Genomic DNA, 19315 nt, shown 5'->3' on the forward strand with positions numbered 1-19315 from the left:
GAGAATCTCAAGCAGGCTCCATGCTGTCAGCCCAGAGCCTGATTTGGGGCTTGAACTCATGAATCATGAGATCATGACCTGAGCCCAAATCGAGTCAGACATTTAACCAACTGAGCCACCCAGGCGCCCCTAATTTTATTATTTAAATTTATTTAGAATAAATATACTTAGAATCTCTAATTTTGTTATTTCTTATCTAATTTTTCTTTATCTGGCTTTAGTATCAGGGTAATTTTGACTTCATAGAATGAGTTAGAAAGTATTCCTTTTCAGTTTTGAGGAAGAGTTTGAGAAGGGTTGGTATTACTATTTCTTTAAATGTTTGGTAGAAAAAAAATGGTTAGTAGAATTTACTGGTGAAGCCATCAAGTCCAGGACTTTTCTTTGTTGGAAGGTTTTTGTTTGTTTGTTGATTTTATTTATCTATTGAAGTATAATTAACATACGGTGTTATATTAGTTTCAGGTGTACAATATAATGATTCAACAATTCTATATATTTCTCAGTGCTCATCAAGTAAGTGTATTCTTAATCTCCATCACCTATTTCACCCCCCCCCACCTCCCCACTGGCAACCACCAGTTTGTTGTCTATATTTAAGAGCCTGTTTTTTTGTTTATCTCCCTTTTTTCTTTGTTTCGTCATTTGTTTTGTTTCGTAAATTTCACATATAAGTGAAATCATATGGCATTTGTCTTTCTCTGATTTATTTCACTTAGAATTTTACCTTTTAGGTCCATCCAGGTTGTTGCATATGTTCTTTGGCTGAGTAATATTCCATTATATATATACATATATATATATATATATGTACATTATATATATATATGTACATTATATATATATGTACATTATATATATGTACATATATATATATACATACACATCTATATTTATACATACATACATACATACATACATACATACATACATACTGGGTGATTCAGTTGGTTAAGCGTCTGACTTAGGCTCAGGTCACAATCTCACAGTTCATGAGTTTGAGCCCTGCAAGGAGCTCTCTTCTGTCAGCACAGAGCCCTCTTTGGACCCTCTGTCCCCCTGTCTCTCTGCCCCTCCCCTGCTCACACTTTTTCTCTCTAAAAGATAAACGTTTAAAAAAATACCCAGTAGTGGAATTATTGGATCATATGGTATTTCTGTTTTTAGTTTTTTGAGGAACATCCATATTGTTTTCTGCCGTGGCTGCACCAGGGTTTCTTTTTCTCCACATCTTTACCAACACTTGTTTTTTCTTGTGTTTTTAATTTCAGCCATTCTGACAGGTGCTAAGTGATATTCCATTGTGATTTTATTTGCAGTTCTCTCATGATTTAGTGATGTTGAGCATCTTTTAACGTGTCTGTTGACCATCTCTATGTCTTCTTTTTTGGAAGTTTTTGATTACTGATTCAATTTCTTGTTATATGTTTGTTGAGATTTCTGGTTTTTGTTTGTTTGTTTTTTAGACAGTTTAGGTAACGTCTGTGTATTAGGGTTCTCCAGAAAAAACAACCAATAGGATAAATATACATATAAAACAAAACAAAAAATATGTATATATACATACACACATAAATACACACACACACACATACACACACACACACAGTATACACACACACACATATATATGATTTATTATAAGAAATTGGCTCACACAATTATGGAGGTTGGCAAATGCCAAGATGTACAGAGTGAGTTGGGAAGCTAGAGACCCAGGAGACCTGATTTTTTTTTTTAGTTCCAATTTAAGTCCAAAGAACCAGGAATGCCGATGATGTAGTTTCAGTCCCAAGGCTGGCAGATTTGAGACCCAGGAATAGCTGATGTTTCACTTCAAGTCTGAAGGCTGGGAAAAAAGCCAGTTCAAAGGCTGTTAGGCAGAAAGCTCTCTCTCACTCTGGGCAAGGTCAGCCTTATAATTCTATTCAGGCCTTCAACTGATTGGATGAGGCTCACCCACATTAGGGAGGGAAATCTATTTTACTTAGTCTACTGATAAAATGTTAATCTCATCCCAAAAAAATCCTCAAAAAAAAAAAAACACAAAACACCTCCCAGAATAATGTTTGACCAAATATCTGGGCACCCCGTGGCTTAGTAACACTGGCACATGAAATTAACTATCATAATATGTTTCAAGGAATTTGTCCCTTTCTTCTGGGTTATCTAATTGGTTGGTATACAGTTGTTCATCGTATTCTATTATAATACTTTTTATTGCTGTAAGGTTGATACTACTGTCCCCACATTCACTTCTGACTTTAATAATTTGAGTCTTCTCTGTTTTTTTCTTAGTCAATCTTACTAAAGATTTGGGTTTTTTTTTTCATCTTTTCAAACAACCAACTTTTGATTTCATTGATTTTTTTATACTCTATTTTATTTATTTGTGATCTATTCTTTATTATTTTCTTCCTTCTGCTTGCGTGGGGTTTCTTTCCTCTTTCTTCTTCTTTTTTTTAAGTTTATCTATTTACTTATTTTGAGAGAGAGAGAGAGAGAGCATATATGTGAGCTGGGGAGGGGCTGAGAGAGAAGGAGAGAGAGAACCCCAAGCAGACCCTGTGTTAATAATAATGCAAATCAACTTGGGGCTCCATCCCATGAGCTGTGAGATCATGACCTGAGTGGAAATCAAGAGTCAGATGGTCAACTTACTGAGTCACCCAGGTGGCCCTCCACTTCTTTTTTTTTTTTTTTAAGTTTATTTATTTATTTTGAGAGACAGAGAGACAGAGAGAAGCAGAGAGAGAGGGAGAGAGAGAGAGAGAATCCCAAGCAAGCTCTGCTTTGTCAGTGCAGAGCCTGATGTGGGGCTTGAACTCATGAACTGTGAGATCATGACCTGAGCTGAAATCAAGAGTCAGACACTTCACTGACTGAGCCACCCAGGTGCCCTCCTCCTCTTCTTTATCTAGCTTAGTTCTAAGATATAAGGTTGTTGATTTGAAAAATTTTAAAAATGTATTTACAGATATAAATTTCCCTCCGAGCACTGCTTTCATTCCATCCCATAAGTTTTGATATTTTTTTATTTGCCTCTAAGTATTTTCTAATTTACCTTGTGATTTTTTCTTCAATACATTGGTTATTTCAATGGGTGTTGTTTAATTTCTATTTATAATTTTCCCAGATTCCCTTCTCATAGTGATTTCTTTCATTCTATTGTGATCACAGAAAATACTTGGTATGATTTCATTCCTTTTAAGCTTATCAATTCTTGTTTTAAGGCTTAGCCTATGGTCTAACTTGGAGAATGTTTCATGCATACTTGAAAAGAATGTGTATTTTGCTATCATTGGATGGAATGCTCTATAGATGTCTCTTAGGTCTAGGTGATTTATACTATTTTTTAAGTCTTCTATTTCCTTGTTAATCTTTGGCATGGTTGTTTTTACACATTGTTGAAAGTGGAGTATTGAAAAAAAGTGGAGTATTGACATTTCCAATTATTTTTTTATGAATTGTCTATTTCTCTCTTCAGTTATGTCATTTTTTGCTTTATGTTTTGGAAGTTCTTTGTTAGATGCATATATATTTATAATTGTTTTATCTTCAGGGTGCCTGGGTGACTCAGTTGGTTAAGCGTCCAACTTCTGCTCAGGTCATGATCTCCCAATTTGTGGGTTGGAGCCCTGGAGCCTGGAGCCTACTTCGGATTCTGTGTCTCCTCCTCTCTGCCCCTCCCACGCTCATGCTCTGTCTCTCTCTGTCTCTCAATAATAAATAAACATTAAAAAATTTATAATTGTTTTATCTTCTTAAAGGATTAATTTTTTATCATTATAAAATACCCCTTTTTAGTCTCTTGTAAAAATTTTTCTTTCAAAGTCTATTTTTTCTGGTATTAATATTGCCTCATTATAGCTTTCTTTTGGTTATGGTCTGCACAATATATCTTTTTCAATGTGTTTACTTTTTTTTTTTTTTTAGTGAGAAAGAGAGAGGGAGAGAGAGAGGGCATGAGCAGGGGGAGAAGGGCATAAGGAGAGAGGGAGAATCCCAAGCAAGCTCCACACTCAGTGCAGAGTCTGATTTGGGGCTTAATCCCACTACCCTGAGATCATGACCTCAGCCAAAATCAGGAGTTGGATGCTAAACTGAGTGAGTCCTCCAGGCATCCCTTAGTTTGTGTTTTTAAATGCAAAACTTTGCCTCTTGTAGATAGCATATACAGTTGGGTCATGTATTTTTAATCTATGTTTCCAGTGTTTGCCTTTTAATTGGAGAGTTTAATACACTCATACTTAATATAATTAGTGGTACTAGGATTTATGTCTACAATTTTGCTGTTAGCATTTCAGATTTCTTATGGTTTTTTGTTTCTCAGTTACTCCATTACTGCTTCCTTTTTTTGTTAAATTGATACTTCTGGTATGCCATTTTAATGACCTTGTTGTTTCTTTTACTATATTTTTGAATTATTTTCTTAGTGGTTGCCCTGGGTGTAAAAATTATCATAATTTATATTTATTAATTTATCCTAATAAATCTTATCTTTCATCTTATTTTCTTATCTTTATCTTAATAAATCTTAATTTATGACAATCTAGTTTGCTCCTACATAGTTTGCTTCTATAAGCTTTGCTCCTAGTTTCATTTTCTTTTCCCTCCTTTGTGCTCTCATTCATCAACACAGATTTATTATTATGCTTTATGCAGGCATCTTTTAAATCCAAAGAAGAAAAAAGTTATAAATATGCATTTATAGTATCTTTCATATTTTCCTTTGTTGTTACTTTTACCAGTGCTTTTTATTTCTTTATGTCGATTTGAGTTACTGTCTAGTTTCCTTTATTTTAGCCTGACAGACTCCCATTACTATTTTTTGTAGGTAAGATTTTCTAGCAATGGATTCTCAGTTTTTGTTTATCTGGTCTTGATTTCTCCTTCGTTTTTGTTGGATAGTTTAGGTGAGTATGGAATTTTTCTTCCAGAACTTGAGTATGTCAACAAATTCCTTCTGGCCTTCATGGCTTTTGATGAGAAGTCAGCTGTTAAACCTTATTGAGGATTCCTTGTTCATGATGAGTCACTTTTCTCTTGCCTCTTTCAAGATTCTCTTTTTGTTTTGTCTTTTGACAGTTTGATTATGATATGTGTAAGTGTGGATCTCTTTGTGTTCATCCTGTTTGGAATTTGTTGAGCTTCTTGGATATGTAGACTAGTCTTTCAGTCAAAGTGGGTGATTTCAGGCCATTGTTTCTCCAGATATTATTTCTGCCCCCGCCCATGCCCCACCTCTTTTTGGGATTCCTATTATTTATATATTGTTATTCTTGATGGTGTCCCACAGGTCTCCTAGGCTCTTTTCATTTTTATTCTTTTTTTTTTCCCTGCTCCTCACATTGCATAATCCCAATCAATTTATCTTTAAATTCATTAGTTTTTCTATCACCTTCTCAGATCTGCTCTTGAACTTTTATTGAAATTTTCATTTCATTTATTGTACTTTTCAACTCCAGAATATCTATTTGGTTATATTTTTAAAAGTAATTTCTATCTCTTTCTTGACAATATCTATTTGGTGAGGCATTGTTTTCATACTTTCCATTCATTTGTTTAAGACATAGTTTTCTTTGGACTTATTTTAAACAGCTGATTTAGTGTTTGTCTAGTAAGTTTGATGTCTGGGCTTCCTCAGGGTTACTTTTTTTTTTTCCTTAGAGAGAGAGAGAGAGACAAGTATGTGCACATGCAATGGAGGTGGGGCAGAGAAAGAATCCAAAGCAGGTTCCAGGTTCTGAGCTGTCAGCACAGAGCCCGACACATGGCTTGAACCCATGAGCTGTGAGATCATGACCTGATCTGAAGTCAGATGCTCAAGCGACTGAGTGCCCCTTTTTGTTTTGTGTGTGATCACTCAAGTCTCTGCTTGGTTAACTTAGTGATCAGTCAATGATTGGACAGGGGTTTCATTAAATCACTGGAACCAATGAGTCTCCTAGTTTTTGCTAAGGGGATATATGTTTATATTCTTCTGAGATTATTTTTGAGTCACTTGCTGACATGCAGGACACCGTAGGCTACCAACTATTGTGGATCACTGAAGATAAACAAGAGCAACTGCACAGTCTTCAGCAGCTCCCACATTCTCAAATCTGGTGGGGAATCATTGCAGCATAAATGGAGGCAGCTATCTTAGGCTTTCTCCTCTCTGCACAGTTAGCCCCTTGTGGCTACTGTCCTGGTCTCTGGTGGTTGTTCCCCACTGGAGTCTCCCTTTGTTTTATGCAGTATAGTTTCTAATGCCCATTCCTCTGCCCCTCAGTTCAAATTCAGGCAAAAGATTCCCTACTGCTTCCCAGTCCTGAATCCTGCTTCATTACCAGCCCTACCTCAGGCCAAACTTTAATCCTTATTCCCACTCCTACTACCTTCTTCTCCACCCCAGATTAGGGTATCTGGAGTATCCTTTCCTAGGACCCAGTATGAAGGACAATATCTCACCCCAACTGAAATAGAATACCTGTTACAGAAGTAGTTTGAAAATGTGTGAGTTTTAACCTTCTTCAATACAGTCTGGCCTCCCAGTCCTATGTGCTAGTTTCCATTCTTCCTAGAGAATGTCCTGTAAGTAATAATACTTGGAACCAGCTAAAGCACCACCTGTGAAAGAGTCCCATGGGTGTACTGGTGGGTCTTGGCTTGCAAGATCCAAGAGTCTCTGGTATTGATGCAGTCTTGTGGCAACCAATGGACAAATCTCAGCTAAGGAACAATATAAGGCTTTCACAGCCCTCTGTGTTTATGAGCCAAAGCAGCAAGGATCTAAGAAAGATTGGATTGTGACACCCAGGAAGTTTTTATGGGAGGGGCCCAGTAAAGTTCCAGTTATGGAATGACCAAGGGAAGAGTCTGAGGCATAGTTTGAAGAAAGACCCCAATTGTTACCTATCAAGGAATTCAGAAAGCTACCCCATGAAGGCTTTGGGAGCTGATTCTGCAGAGGAGATAAAGAGTGACTTGATGAGTCATTCAGAGAAATGGTCAGAAAATGACTTATCAATGTGTTCAAAAGAGAACCTAGATTGGCAACAACTGGAAAATGCCTTAGTTTACTTGGACAGAAAGCTGGGGCAGGTCTATCACAGTGGTTTTATCGTGTGTCTAGGTATGTATTGCTCATGGCTTGCTGCCAATTATACATTGTCCCCTCCTGGGAAGTCTTTATAGTCACTTGGGAACTGGAAATTTAGTACCCTCAATGAATCAGGAACACTGCCTGAATACCTCTTGGAAGCTTCCCTTCCTTGATCTAGGCATTAGATAAGCACTATGGAGCCCAGGTTTTATAGTTTTGTGTGTGCTTACCTCACCAGGTCCTTGAATCCATATAACTGTTAAGTTAATAAAGACCCAATTATGGTTTCTTCTCTGATCCACTTTTCTCTCTCAGCCACCCGTGTTTTGGTGATAGCTAAGTCAAGGTTGCATAGCAATTTGAAAGAAGCCATTGTGCAGGTCAGAGGACAGGCTGATCACAAAAAATTCAGTTTCTACCTTGGATAGTCCTTTTCCTGCCCCCTCAGCTGAGAGCAAGGAAACCAGAGGGCCCTGAGATGTTGGTCATGGTTCACACAGGACCCCAGTCCAAGAAGAAGAGCAGACGAACTTTTGCCCATCATCATGGACAAATCGTGGCACAATGTAACTGTATGGGGAGCAAGAGAGGCAGTCCTGAGTCACTTCCAAATGATGGCAGGACATGACCCAAGGGATCCGAGCGGAGTTGTACACCAACAGACTCCAGCCATGGAGGAGCAGTGCCCCAGAGGTAGAGAACAGAGAGAAGAGTGTCTGGAAGGGATCATCGCTAAAGAGAGCATCTTGTTGGAGTTTCTACTTTAGGGAAAGGATATTGGATACTAATTTAGGGATTCCTTCAAGGGCCAGATAGTCCAGGAAGATAGTGAAGTCCAATAAGATGCCAGCTGCTAAGTCACAATCTGAAGATGTTCTGAGAGTCGATGAGCTGGGAGATGCCCAGAAGCTAAATGTCTGAGTGGTCAAAGAGCTCCAGTGACCAAGAAATGGTCCCTACCACCAAGAGTACTGGTTGCTCAAAATTCAGGATAGCCAAATCTTAAAGAATATATTGTTGTCATACAAATGAGCAAAGTAAGGTCACAGTACTGTCATTACAAAATTACACACACACACACACACACACACACACCCCACACTACTTTAAAAGGGTTCAGAAGCTTCTCAAAGTGAGAAGACCCAGTAAAGACCCACCTCCCCAGGACCTGGCTGACTAATTTTTCCCCTACTTTCTTTACTACCTTGACTTTTATATAGGTGTCTGTGTGTGTGTGTGTGTGTGTGTGTGTGTGTGTGTGAGTAGAGGATTATACAGGCATTAAAGTACCACAAATACCTCATGCAGCCTCCAAGAAGGGAAAGGTGCAACTGCAAGTAGACTTGCAGAGTCAGCTTCAGGGATTTCTCATGGAAATGACCCTGGCCTCACATAGCCTGGCTTCTAAGGACTCATAGGCCCATCCCAGAGAGGGCTCAGTGGAGATATGACAGCTTCCCAAGTCTTCTATGAACACACTGAGGCCAGAGGAAGGAAGCAGTCTGGCTGAGAACACCTGGATCCCAAAACTTGAGGCCTGAGGAAAGGGCCAGGATAATAATTTAGCCCCAAGTGAAGAGAAAGACAACCTATGGGACCCAAAACAAGAAAGCAAGGAGTAGAAGATGCAGGATTGGGGATCTCCCACCCGGGGCCAGGAAATTAGCAGACACTCTTGTGAGCAAGAACCCTTGATTTCTTCACTGGAAGGAATAGGCTCCTCACCAAAGTACTTTAGGTAAAATGATGAGGAGCTTTTTTCCCTCACTGGCATTGTCCCAGGAGAAAATCAAGGGCAGAAGTTCCCTCTTAAAGCGTAGTTGGTGTTAGCCTCTGTATGGAGCCCAGGCCCAGGTGAAGGCAGAGATGCCTTCATGGCACTGAGGACACTGAAGCTCAGGAGGGCATGGTTCTTGTGGGCTTGATCTTAGAGAAGGATCTGGGGCTCAGGCATGGAGGAAAGCACCAGTAGAAAGTCTAGGCCCAGGCATAGCCTACAGATGGGCATTTCTGTGACTATAGGGCTCCTCCTTACCCAGTCCAAGGAAAGTAACAAATGTATCATGCAGGCCCTATCAGAGTTGTCTCAGCAGGGATAGATATTTCAGAGACAAGGACAGATATCCCCAGAAAGTTGTAAGATTTAAGGATCAGCAACAGTGCTCCTGCCTTTCAGGAAGCCTGCATCCCCAGCCAGGCCCTGTCAGCGTGGGCCAAAGATGCCAAGTACCTCAAGCCACTCTTTCCACTGCCCCAGGCTCTGTCTTTGGGGATGTATCTCTTCTAGTTAGCCAGAAAGTCTTCCCTCCATTGCCTCCCAGGAGGACAATTTTTCTCAAAAGAAAATTCCAGTCTATGTAGAGAAAATTATTAGTTCTCATGCTAGCATATCCTTCAAATATCCAACAAAGGATATTTATTCATTCCAAATAGATTTGTTTCTGCTAATAGCTGAGTGGTATCTTCTGTCTCTGTTGTGTTTGGGGTATATGTTTTAGAAATCTCATGAGCCTTGGGGAACCTGGGTGGCTCAGGTGGTTAAGTGTCCAACTCCAGCTCAGGTCATGATCTCACCATTCATGAGTTCAAGCCCCACATCAGGCTCTGAGCCTGGACTCTGCTTCAGATTCTGTGTCTCCCTCTCTCTCCTCCCCTCCCCTTCTCACATTCTCTCTCTCAAAAATAAACGTTAAAAAAAATTAGAAATCCCATGAGCCTAGGCTTAGAGGACGGAGTCAGCTCCACCTTATATTGAAGAACCGCCTGGAGTTCTCAGAGGTAACCAGGGCCCTGGAGGGAAGTTGAGTGGCACTTCACACCTGCCCCCATCCCAGGTTCATTGCTCCTGCTCAGATGCCTTATTTTTAAAATACTTTATTTTTTTTTCCATAATACTGTCATTACAAAAAAATACAAAAAAACTACTATAAAAACATTCAGGGGCTTGTCAAAGTGAGAAAACCTAAAGACCCCACCCCAGGACCTGGCTGAAGCAGTCTTCCCCTAGCTCCTTCACTACTTGACCTTTATACAATTGTGGGAGTGGGGTGGGGTCACACAGGCATTAAAGGGCTAGAAATTCCCCACACAGCCTCCATGAAGGGTAAGAAATAAGTAGCTTCACGTATCACAAAAATGGGATTTGGAAGTTTGAGGGTGGCTAGGCCCTGAGTTCAGAGGTGTGGGGAGAAACCTGTGACCCTGAATCTCTTGGTGGGGAATAGCTGTCATCTGACCCCAAAGCCCTTTCCCTTCCTGATGAAGGCTGGGGGATGGACCCTGCCCCCTACCTCTTAGCCTTAATACAGCAGGCCTTCTTCCCCTCCCTCCACCCCTGCACACTCCTGAGAGCAGCAGGGAGATCTGGGTAGTGTGGGGGGCTCTCAGAGAGGCTGCCAAGCCCCCATTCACCTTCCTGGCCCTAATGAAAAGTGTCTCGTGCTCAGTGGCCCGGTTCATGGGTTACGGACCTTCCCTTCTTAACTCTGGAGAGGCACAGATAGCTCTAGGTGAGTGCTTCATGTGTATGAATATGTGTGCATTAACCTTAGACACTGTGGACCTAGGGGTGGGGCTGGGGTGGGAAAGCAGTGTCCTTTCTATCTTCTTCCTCTGCCACTGGGAGGAAGCTGGAGAGAAGGGAGAGGAGATGTATTAGCAAAGCTGAGAGGGGTAAGAGGACATGCTATTTACAGGCATGGACAAGGAATCTCTGTATCTTCAAGTAGCACTCAGGTCACTCTCCAGCCACTGGAGTGGGAACTGGATTCGAAACTAGTGACATGAAAATTGACCCCTGGCCTGGGCTAGCTCTCCCCACCTCCCACCCACTTCCCCAAGGCAGCCCAGCTCTGAAAGGGGTCAGGGACAGGAATATTTTCCTGAAATCCAGTGGCTTTTTTTTTTTTTTTTTTTTTTGCATTTTAGAAAAAGTTGCCAGTGTCCAGTGGACATCAAGCTGGGTGCACATTGAGTGGGTGAGTGTAGGGGGTATTGCTGTGGTAGACTCTGGGCTGGCTGGGGCAGAGCCTAGGAACAGGGTAGGTGCTGCTTAAGGATCTGTCGTGTCTGTGGTGTTAATCTGTCTGGGAAGCGAACTTTGAACTCGACAATGAGGTCTCCTCGCTGGGTGGGCACCTTGGGGAAAGGAAGGCCCTCCCCACGGAGTCTCTTCACGGTGCCTGGCTTGATGACGTCATTGCAGGGTAATGGGATCACCCGGCCATCAATAGTGGGAATGTTCACAGTGCAGCCACACAGCGCCTGGGGAAAATGAGGTAGAGAGTGAGGAAAATGGGGGTTGAGTGGGAAGGGAGGAAAAGATTGAAGTGAGGAAAGAATGTCCCCATTATTCTCCCCTGCCCCCAACACATACACACACAACCTGACCCAGGCCCTACCTCCTTGAGGCTGATCAGGGCACTGTAGAGCACATTGGTGCCATCTCGACGGAAGTGTGCATGGGGCTTGTCTTTGAGCACAAAGACGATGTCAGCAGGGATGTTGTCAGGTGTGGCATCACCTTCTTTGGGGAAGGTGATCTTGGTGCCTTCCTTCCAGCCACGCTTGATGACAATGTGCAGGATCTTGTCCTCGGTACGCACAGTTCGCCCATCAGGGTTGAGGCGCCGCCTTGTGATCTTCATGCGCTTGGTGGAGCCGTGGTAGATCTCCTCCAGGGACACCCGCAGCTCATGTACCACAGGTGGGTCCTGCACCTTGCGCCGAGGGTATAGTGGTTCAGGGGCCCGCCTTGGGCCCCTACTCAGCCCATTGAAGCCAAAGCGGCCAAAGGCGCCAAATGGATCCTCATCTTCATCCACATCCATGTCATCTGGGTCAAAGCCACTGAAGGGTCTAGTGGAACGGCTGCTGGCAAAGAAGATATCGAAGGGGTTGGAGCCACCAAAGAAGGAGGCAAAGGTGGCGTGGGGGTCCCCGTGAAAGGTGTAGTGAAAGGAGCCACTGGAGCCACCTGATGAACCACCGCCGGTCTTCAGGCCTGGAGGGAGGAGAAGTTAGGGATAGTGTGGCTGGTCCTGGCCCCACTCCAATCTCCACCCCCTGCCCTCTAGCCCCCAGTTCATGGGCCTAGAGAAAGAGGCCACCGCTCTTCCACAGAGAGGGCTAGCCTAATAGAGTAAGAAAACCTCTGACAAGATTAATTTTTATTCTTAATTATATGTTTGATAATAAAGCACATCATGAGGTTCAAGAGGCTGAGTTACAATAGATAGAAAAACTAAGTAGAAGACTTGGAGAACAGGACTTGTAGTCCTCTAGTCTCTTCCATGTACCCATGTCTCACAAAGCCTCGAGTGGCCGGCTTGGGATCACACTACAGTCATACTTGACTCCCAAATCTTTGTTTATCTCTAAAGACACACAGAGCAAGGGAAAATCAGATAGGATTTGACTACACAGGAAGCCAGTAAGTGACCTGTCCCAAATAAGGTGGGGATACAGTCCAGGAGAAAGCCTGCTTTCATTCTGCTTCTACCCATAGTTCCCTTTTTTTTTTTCTGACTCCTATCCAAATGGGAAATCAAGAGGGACCCAAAAAGCAGGAAAGCTCATTAGCTTGGAGATGAGGAGCTATTTCATTAAAGTTTTTAAGAGCTTTGTTTCCACACTCAGAGCTCACACTATTGTACAACTCCAGGGGTGCCATTCACACACCGGACAGACATAGAACACAATGGGAACAGAGCTTCTTGGACTTAACACCAAGTCCTATACCCCATACCTAATGTCAAAGCAACCAAAATGCATGAACGAGCAGGCCCACTGCAGGTAATGGCCGTAGCTGCTCTCTCTGGAGCCAGGTCCTGTCTAAGGAGCTCAGATTGTGGGAGGCAACCTTCATGGGGAGATGGTAGTGGTGGTGTTAAGGGGTGTGGGGAGGAGTTAGGGAAGCGGTTAACACTGAGAAATTCTCTAGAATATATAGACTCTGGGGTGGGGCCCAGGCTAGGGGAAGGGGCCCTTTTCTTTGAGGCTTTTTATCTAGAATTTCAATTGGCTGTGGAAGTCTAAGCCTAAATTAAATTAGCTTCTTATTTCCTGGGACTGCAAGAACAGATTTGGGTTTCATTAGAAAGGCCAAGTGGCAGGCAGTTCAGAGACTTGTGGCAGCTGCCTCTTCATCCCTCCCCTAAGACTCAGGGTCTGTTCTTTTCTTTTCTTGAGGGTCTGATTACCAGGTAAGTTCAAGAAGCCTGGCAGAGCTCAGTAAGAGAGGGATATTGGACTGATAACAACAGGAAGGGGTAATTTCTCTGTAGGGACTCCTGTTGTGTCACCACCACCCCCTTTTTCATGCTGGGAGCAACTTGTCCCTAGCCAGGGTTGTGCACAAAGTCTGTGTGCACAAGTCTTCTGGCTGGCTGTTGGGGAAGGGGCAGGCCAGACAGAAATATAACCCACATTTTCAAGGCCGCTTGTCCTAACCCAGGCCCCAGGCCCCTGGGTTTCTCCTTAAGGTTGTGCTGTATTCTTAGGAGACCTCCTAGGATGTAGATTGACATTAGGACCCAGTGTCTGGGTTTAGAGGCTGAACTTTGCCCTTCACTTGGGCTTGGTCATGCAGGAGGGATGAAGTTTCTGGGTAGCTCTCCAGCTAACAAAGGTGAGGCCAAGTGGAGAAAAGAGTGCAATTCCTAGACAGGTCACATGGGGGCATGGTATCTGCACTGCTTCCCTCTTCCCAGCCCTACTGTTCCCACCCCTCCATCCCAGAGAGACAAATTTCTTAGCTGAGAGAATACCAAAGATTCTAGCAGATGCCTGTGAATCTGGGAGTTGGCAAGTCTAGTAGGTGAGCAGGGAAGACCTGAAGGAATTAGTGCATGGAGAATAAGAAGAGGGGTTTGGGAGGACTCGGGTGTGCAGAGGATAGGGGCATGGGATACATAGCAAGGAGGGGAGGAAAAGAACATTCTTTTGAGCACCTATCTACTCTGTAGCAGGTACGCACATATCATCAGACTATCTAATTTTGTGGCTAGAGTGGGGAGAGGGAGGAGGAGAATGTGGAAGAAAGGTAGATGCTGTTGGGCAGGAAGGGCAGTTCCTCTTAGGAAGGAGAGTCCTCAGCTGTGACAACGTCTCTTAATATAGCCTGACAGGTGCCTGTGGCTGGCGGGTGGCAGGCGGCCCTGAGGGGCAGGCCCAGAATTAGCAGCTACATCATGCCTGTGGGATGTACTGGGAGGGGCCACCCTCTCAGAGGCTTTATTTGGGCCTTTCCTGCCACCCTGTGCCTGGCCACCAGCTACGTCAGGGAGGGGGCAAGATGCCAGCAGCAGTTCCCCTTCCATCCTTGGATCCCTGCCACTTCCTCAGGGAGGCAAAGCTCCCTCTCTGTCCTGCTGGCCTGAAGTGGCAGGGAAGGAGAGAATCATCTCTCTATATCAGAGCTCCAGTGGTTAATTCCCGGGCTGCTTAAGGGCCAAACTTTTATGCTGATGAATGTAAATGCTCTCTCCTCAGAGAGTCAAGGCACACACGCCTTTTCCCTAACCTTCCCTAGCAGCCAATGAAGCAGCAGGGACTTCAGGCAGGACTAATAAGGCTGGGAGGGAAAAAAGGGAGGGGGAAAGCCTCTGGTTCGGACTTCAGACGTCCCTAGGGCCTGAATTTGAGGAGGGAGAGGGGCAGAGAGAGGCAGGGAGAACTATGTAAGCCAAGGCTGGGGAGTGGTGGTCTCTACTCTCCTCTGGGTGTCAGTGCGCAGAACACTTGCCTCCATCACCCCTCCTCAGCCTCCAGTTCCGTGCTACAAGAACTGGGTCACCCAGCACCCCACACAAGGACAGGGGGCCAGCATCAGCCTGGAGCACTGCTCTCTTACCTTCCTCCCCATACTGGTCATACAGGCCTCGTTTCTTAGGGTCACTCAGCACGTCGTAGGCCTCTGCAATCTCCTTAAACTTCTCCTCAGCATTGGGTTCTTTGTTCTTGTCTGGGTGGTACTTCAAGGCCATCTTCCGGTAGGCTTTCTTGATCTCATCCTCGTTGGCTCCCGATGGGATCCCAAGAATCTTGTAATAATCCTTTCCCATCACAGCCACTGGACCGGCACTTGTCTCCTTGTTTCTGAAAGAAACCCAGGGCCAATCCTTGAAGCTCCTATTCCCTTTTGACCCAGCCCTGCTCCTGATGATCCTGCAATCCCTAAATGACTCACTGTGTGACTTTCAGCAGGTCATGCCTGTTCTGTAGGCCCCTGTCTCCCCATCAGTAAAATGAAAGGTTTGGACTAGATGGTCTCTTTCAGCTCTGACATTCTAGGATTCTGTGATTCTTTCCTCAGCTCCTAGATTTTCCCAGCAGGAAGCTGGGGGCTGTGGCCTATTAGGGGCTCAGCTAAAGCCCAGGTCCTTGGGCTAGACTGAGGACCCCTGAGAGGCCCTGCCGTGTGAGGTGGCACCATGGACTGACAGGCTCACACACAGAAGCTGGCGAAGATCAGTGTACTGGGTGAGGTCACCTGAGCATCGTGGTCTTTTACGCCATGTCTCAGGCATGGTGCCCAGGCTAAGGGCAGCTGGGGCAGTGGCCCAGGACTAGGGACAGTCCTAGGTCTTTAGCCAGTTGTCCTGGCCAGCTAGGCTGAGTCAGGGTGTAGGTGCCTGGAGTCCTCTCTGCTATTGAAGACCCCAGGCCTCCCTGTCCCTGCTTTCCAGACTATGCTAAGCCTCACGTGTGACAGATGAGAGAATGACTCACAGTCTTTGGAAACTGCCGTTTCTAGCTCTCTTATTAGCAGGGGGGATGACACTGTCCTTCCTCCAACAAGGGCAACAGTTCCCTTTACTTATTTCCCAGTGTCTGCACACAAAATGTGTATGAAGACATGTCTGTGCCACCTAAGCACTAGTGTTAGTGAACAAAACCATCCTGGGGGTAGGGCCTTTTTAAACCTCAGTTGTTAGAACACTTAGGCACTAATCACCATTTCCTTAAAACCTTCCCTACCAGTCCTTCCTCACCTGCCCTGTGGTTCAGGATCTGACCCAGGGCCAGGTCCACACTCCTCTGATAGTCCCTTCTAAGCCAGACACCAGGGGTTTTTTTTGTTTTTTTGTTTTTTTGTTTTTTTTTTAGGGAGAAACACAGGGCTCTAATTCTTTCACCCTAATCTCCCTTCACCACTGTCTCTGTGGTGGATATGAAGGGAAGGGGACTTTCCTGTAGTTGGGCTATTTGGGGAGATGGCCAGAAGCCATTCTCTAGCCCTTCAGAGGCTTGGCCAACCCCTACCAAGCCCAGAAAACCAGAGTCTTTCTAGCAATGTCCTGGGCTGGCAACCACAGCTGAAGTCTGCTTTTCTGCCTCTCACAGCTTCAGTGAGGTATACAGGGCTTCCTGGCAGGAGTGAGGGCTGTACTTAAGGCCCCAGGAAGGCAGGGACAATGGCCCTAGCTCCTGCCCCCACAGGGCCTGTTGCAGGTGGCTGAGTTGACTCATGGCTCTGGGAGTCACCTCACTGTGACGAAGAGAAGGCTCCATAAAGGCGGGTACTCCCCCTTCTCCCCCTACCAGCATGTCACGCCTGGTGGGGGAAGCTGGGGTTGGAAGAGTGAGAGAAGAGCATCTGGGGGTGGGCAGCCATTTTCGGAAGCAACGGTAAAAGCCGTCTGAGAGGGAACTGGGGGTGGTCTGCCATCTCTGCCTCAGCCCACGCCTTCTCTGCCCACCCTAGGACTGGGAAGGAACCCTAGTACACCAAGAGGATGCCCCCAGAAAACCATAGCAGCTTCTAGGCAGAGGGCAAGTGGAGCGGCTTGCCAATGCTCTCACCCTCCTCTTGCTGTCCCTGTATTACCTCTTCATGAGGCCAACTTCCTTCCTGGCACTCACCTGATAACCGTTCTGGACCTAAAATTCTCTTGCCTCCACAGACACAGGGCAAGCTCTTTTGGGGACTGCCTTTTTCCTTCTCCTTTCCTCCCTCTTTCCCTCCCTCCCTGTACCCACAAGCCACGTGTTGGAATGACAAAGGAGCCCCATGGCATGGCACTGCCTTTGATGGAGAAGAATGAAGAGGATGTTAATGTTGAGGCAGGAATGAAAAATGAGAAATAGCAAGGAGTGTATAGGGAGGGGAGATGGTTGATACAGAAAATGAAGTATTGGTGGAAGGGGACAAGGGATGACAAATAGAAATGGCTGAGGTGGAAAATGGGTTACCAATGGGTTGAAAGAGAGAGATGAAGAGAGTTGAAATATTGGAAGAGATATTTGTGGAAAATGGATGGATGCCTGAAGGGTTTGGTATAGGAGATGAATGATAAGGGGTACCATTCATTCAAATGTAAGGGTGAGGTAGGAGGGTCTTACATGTAATGCAGATGGGGTGAGGATGATGGTGGGCAATGAAGGGGGATGAGATGTGGAGAATTTGATGTAGTAGGGATATGAGTGCCCTTCTCCAGAGGGACTTACCGGAACTTTACAAACCCATTCAGCGTCCACGCTCGAAGTTTTAAGGGCTCCAGCTGAATTTTAAACATCAAGCTGGCTAAGAAGTCTTCTCCCCAGAAGTGTGGGAAGCTCCGGAAAGCTCCTCGGGCCTGTAGTGGGGGTGCTGCTGGGGATGGGCAGGAGAGCACTGTGCGCTTAAACATGCCCAGCCCAGCCCCTCACCTCTGATCGCTCCACCGGAGCCTGCTTGGAAAGCTGCAGCTCTGGAAGCCACCTCCTCGGGTTCTCAGAGGCACTAGCCCAGCAAGGCCTGTCCGGTGCAGCAGGAGCTAGACCTGATCCCCAGGTGTGGAGAATGAAGGAATAGGGTCCGGCGGCCACCTGCTCTCAGGTGCAGCAATGTCTGAATGGCTGTACGGCTGTGTGACGGTAAGGCTGGCAGTGGAAGCGTGCTCTTGTGAGTGGCAGCGTGTGTACCTGTGCCAGGTGTGGTTGTGAGGGGCTGAGAGGCAGTGAGTTCCTCTCGCCTCTCTCTCCGGGGAGGATCCGACCCCAATCCCCAAGAACCTACTCAATGAAGTCACTGACCCGGAGTCTCCTCCCTCGCAGATAGGCGGGGAGGGGCGGGGCAGAGCAGAGCTCGGCCGGGACAAAAGGCGCCGCGAGGAACCGAGAGGAGCGGAGAGGAAGGGAGGGGAGGGGGCTCGGGCGGGGGAGGGTGGTCGGTGATGTCACCGGCGCTGACAGGCTGGGCTGGCCCAGAAACGCCTCCGCCCACGGAACCCAATCCGACCCGGCCCGACCCTCCCCCCAGCTCAGGCTCTGGCTGCCCGCTGTTAGAGGGTCGCAGACATCGAGCACTTTGCAGACCCCAGTCCCCGCACCACCACGGCAGAAGAAACGATGGGCCTTCAGTGTCCCAGCTCCCCCCAGTCTCCCTCACCGCCCCCCCCCCCCCCGACACCAGGACCACTGGCTTCGCGACGCCCCCGCTCCCGGGACCCCTGAGTCCTGGCTCGGTGCCCTCACCAGTGAGGAGCTGCGGGCGCCACCGCGGTCCGTCAGACAGCCGCTGCCCCCTCCCCTGGCTCCGGCTCCGCCGCCTCCACTCTGGACAGGAGTCGCCTGCCCGCCGGCCGCAGACAGCGGGCCGGGGAACCCGCCCCCACGGCTCCGCCTCCGCGCCTCCCATTGCTCGGTCTGCCCATCACTCAACTCAGCTTCCCTTGTAATTGGACAGCCTTCAGCGAGTGCCTTGGTGATAGCCGCCCATTCTCCGCCCCTGTCACCCGGCCACACGCGCACACATTCCAGGCAGTGATTGGTGTCGGTCTGATTGGTGCGCTCTGGGATCAGTCAACCACACCTCTTCGCTAGCTCGTCGTGTCATTGGTGAAAGGGACAGAGGGCGGCAACTCCACGCGCCCTTTGATTTTATTGGTTGGTCTGTGGGGCTCAGACCCGAGACTGGGGGCAACTATATTAGTCCAATCTCGGGTTTGAGAAGGTGGGACGTACTGGCCACCGCTCAAATCCCGGGAGAACCTTCTGGAACCTGTGTAATGTCAAAGGCAGCCTTAAAGGAAAACTGCTTACCAGTTGGCGGTGACTCTCGGCATTCTTTCCTTTCTTCATTTAGGAGGGTCGGGGAGCGAATAGTGCACTTTGGAAGGTGTAGTCCCTCCACCAGGGTCAAAAGTTCACCCCTTCTTACCTGTCTTCCATCAGAACTGTAAACTGACCTCGACCAGACCTGATTTAGCTTTACCTTACCTTGACCCGGCACTGACCTGAGGTGAC

At 46.2% G+C, this 19315-nt stretch overlaps 1 protein-coding gene across 8 annotated transcripts; it reads right to left on the reverse strand.

Moving 5' to 3' along the window:
• Positions 1-11086: 11086 nt before the first annotated feature.
• DNAJB5 (DnaJ heat shock protein family (Hsp40) member B5) lies at positions 11087-18697 on the reverse strand. 8 transcript variants are annotated; one of them, XM_058695028.1, is made up of 5 exons: positions 18545-18697; positions 17537-17681; positions 14940-15184; positions 11488-12089; positions 11087-11350 (listed from the first exon to the last, which is right to left on the reverse strand). In XM_058695028.1, exons 2-5 carry the CDS (start codon positions 17602-17604, stop codon positions 11117-11119), a joined length of 1149 nt encoding a protein of 382 aa, XP_058551011.1. In that variant the 5' UTR covers positions 17605-17681; positions 18545-18697; the 3' UTR covers positions 11087-11116. The 8 variants fall into 8 exon arrangements, with proteins under 8 accessions (XP_058551011.1, XP_058551012.1, XP_058551017.1 ...); XM_058695029.1 differs by having other exon boundaries at positions 17537-17678; positions 18545-18696; XM_058695034.1 differs by lacking the exon at positions 17537-17681 and adding an exon at positions 17738-17992 and having other exon boundaries at positions 18545-18650.
• Between the last annotated feature and the right edge of the window lie 618 nt (positions 18698-19315).

The sequence above is a fragment of the Neofelis nebulosa genome, chromosome 12 (genome assembly GCF_028018385.1).
Source record: "Neofelis nebulosa isolate mNeoNeb1 chromosome 12, mNeoNeb1.pri, whole genome shotgun sequence".
NCBI lineage: Eukaryota > Metazoa > Chordata > Mammalia > Carnivora > Felidae > Neofelis > Neofelis nebulosa.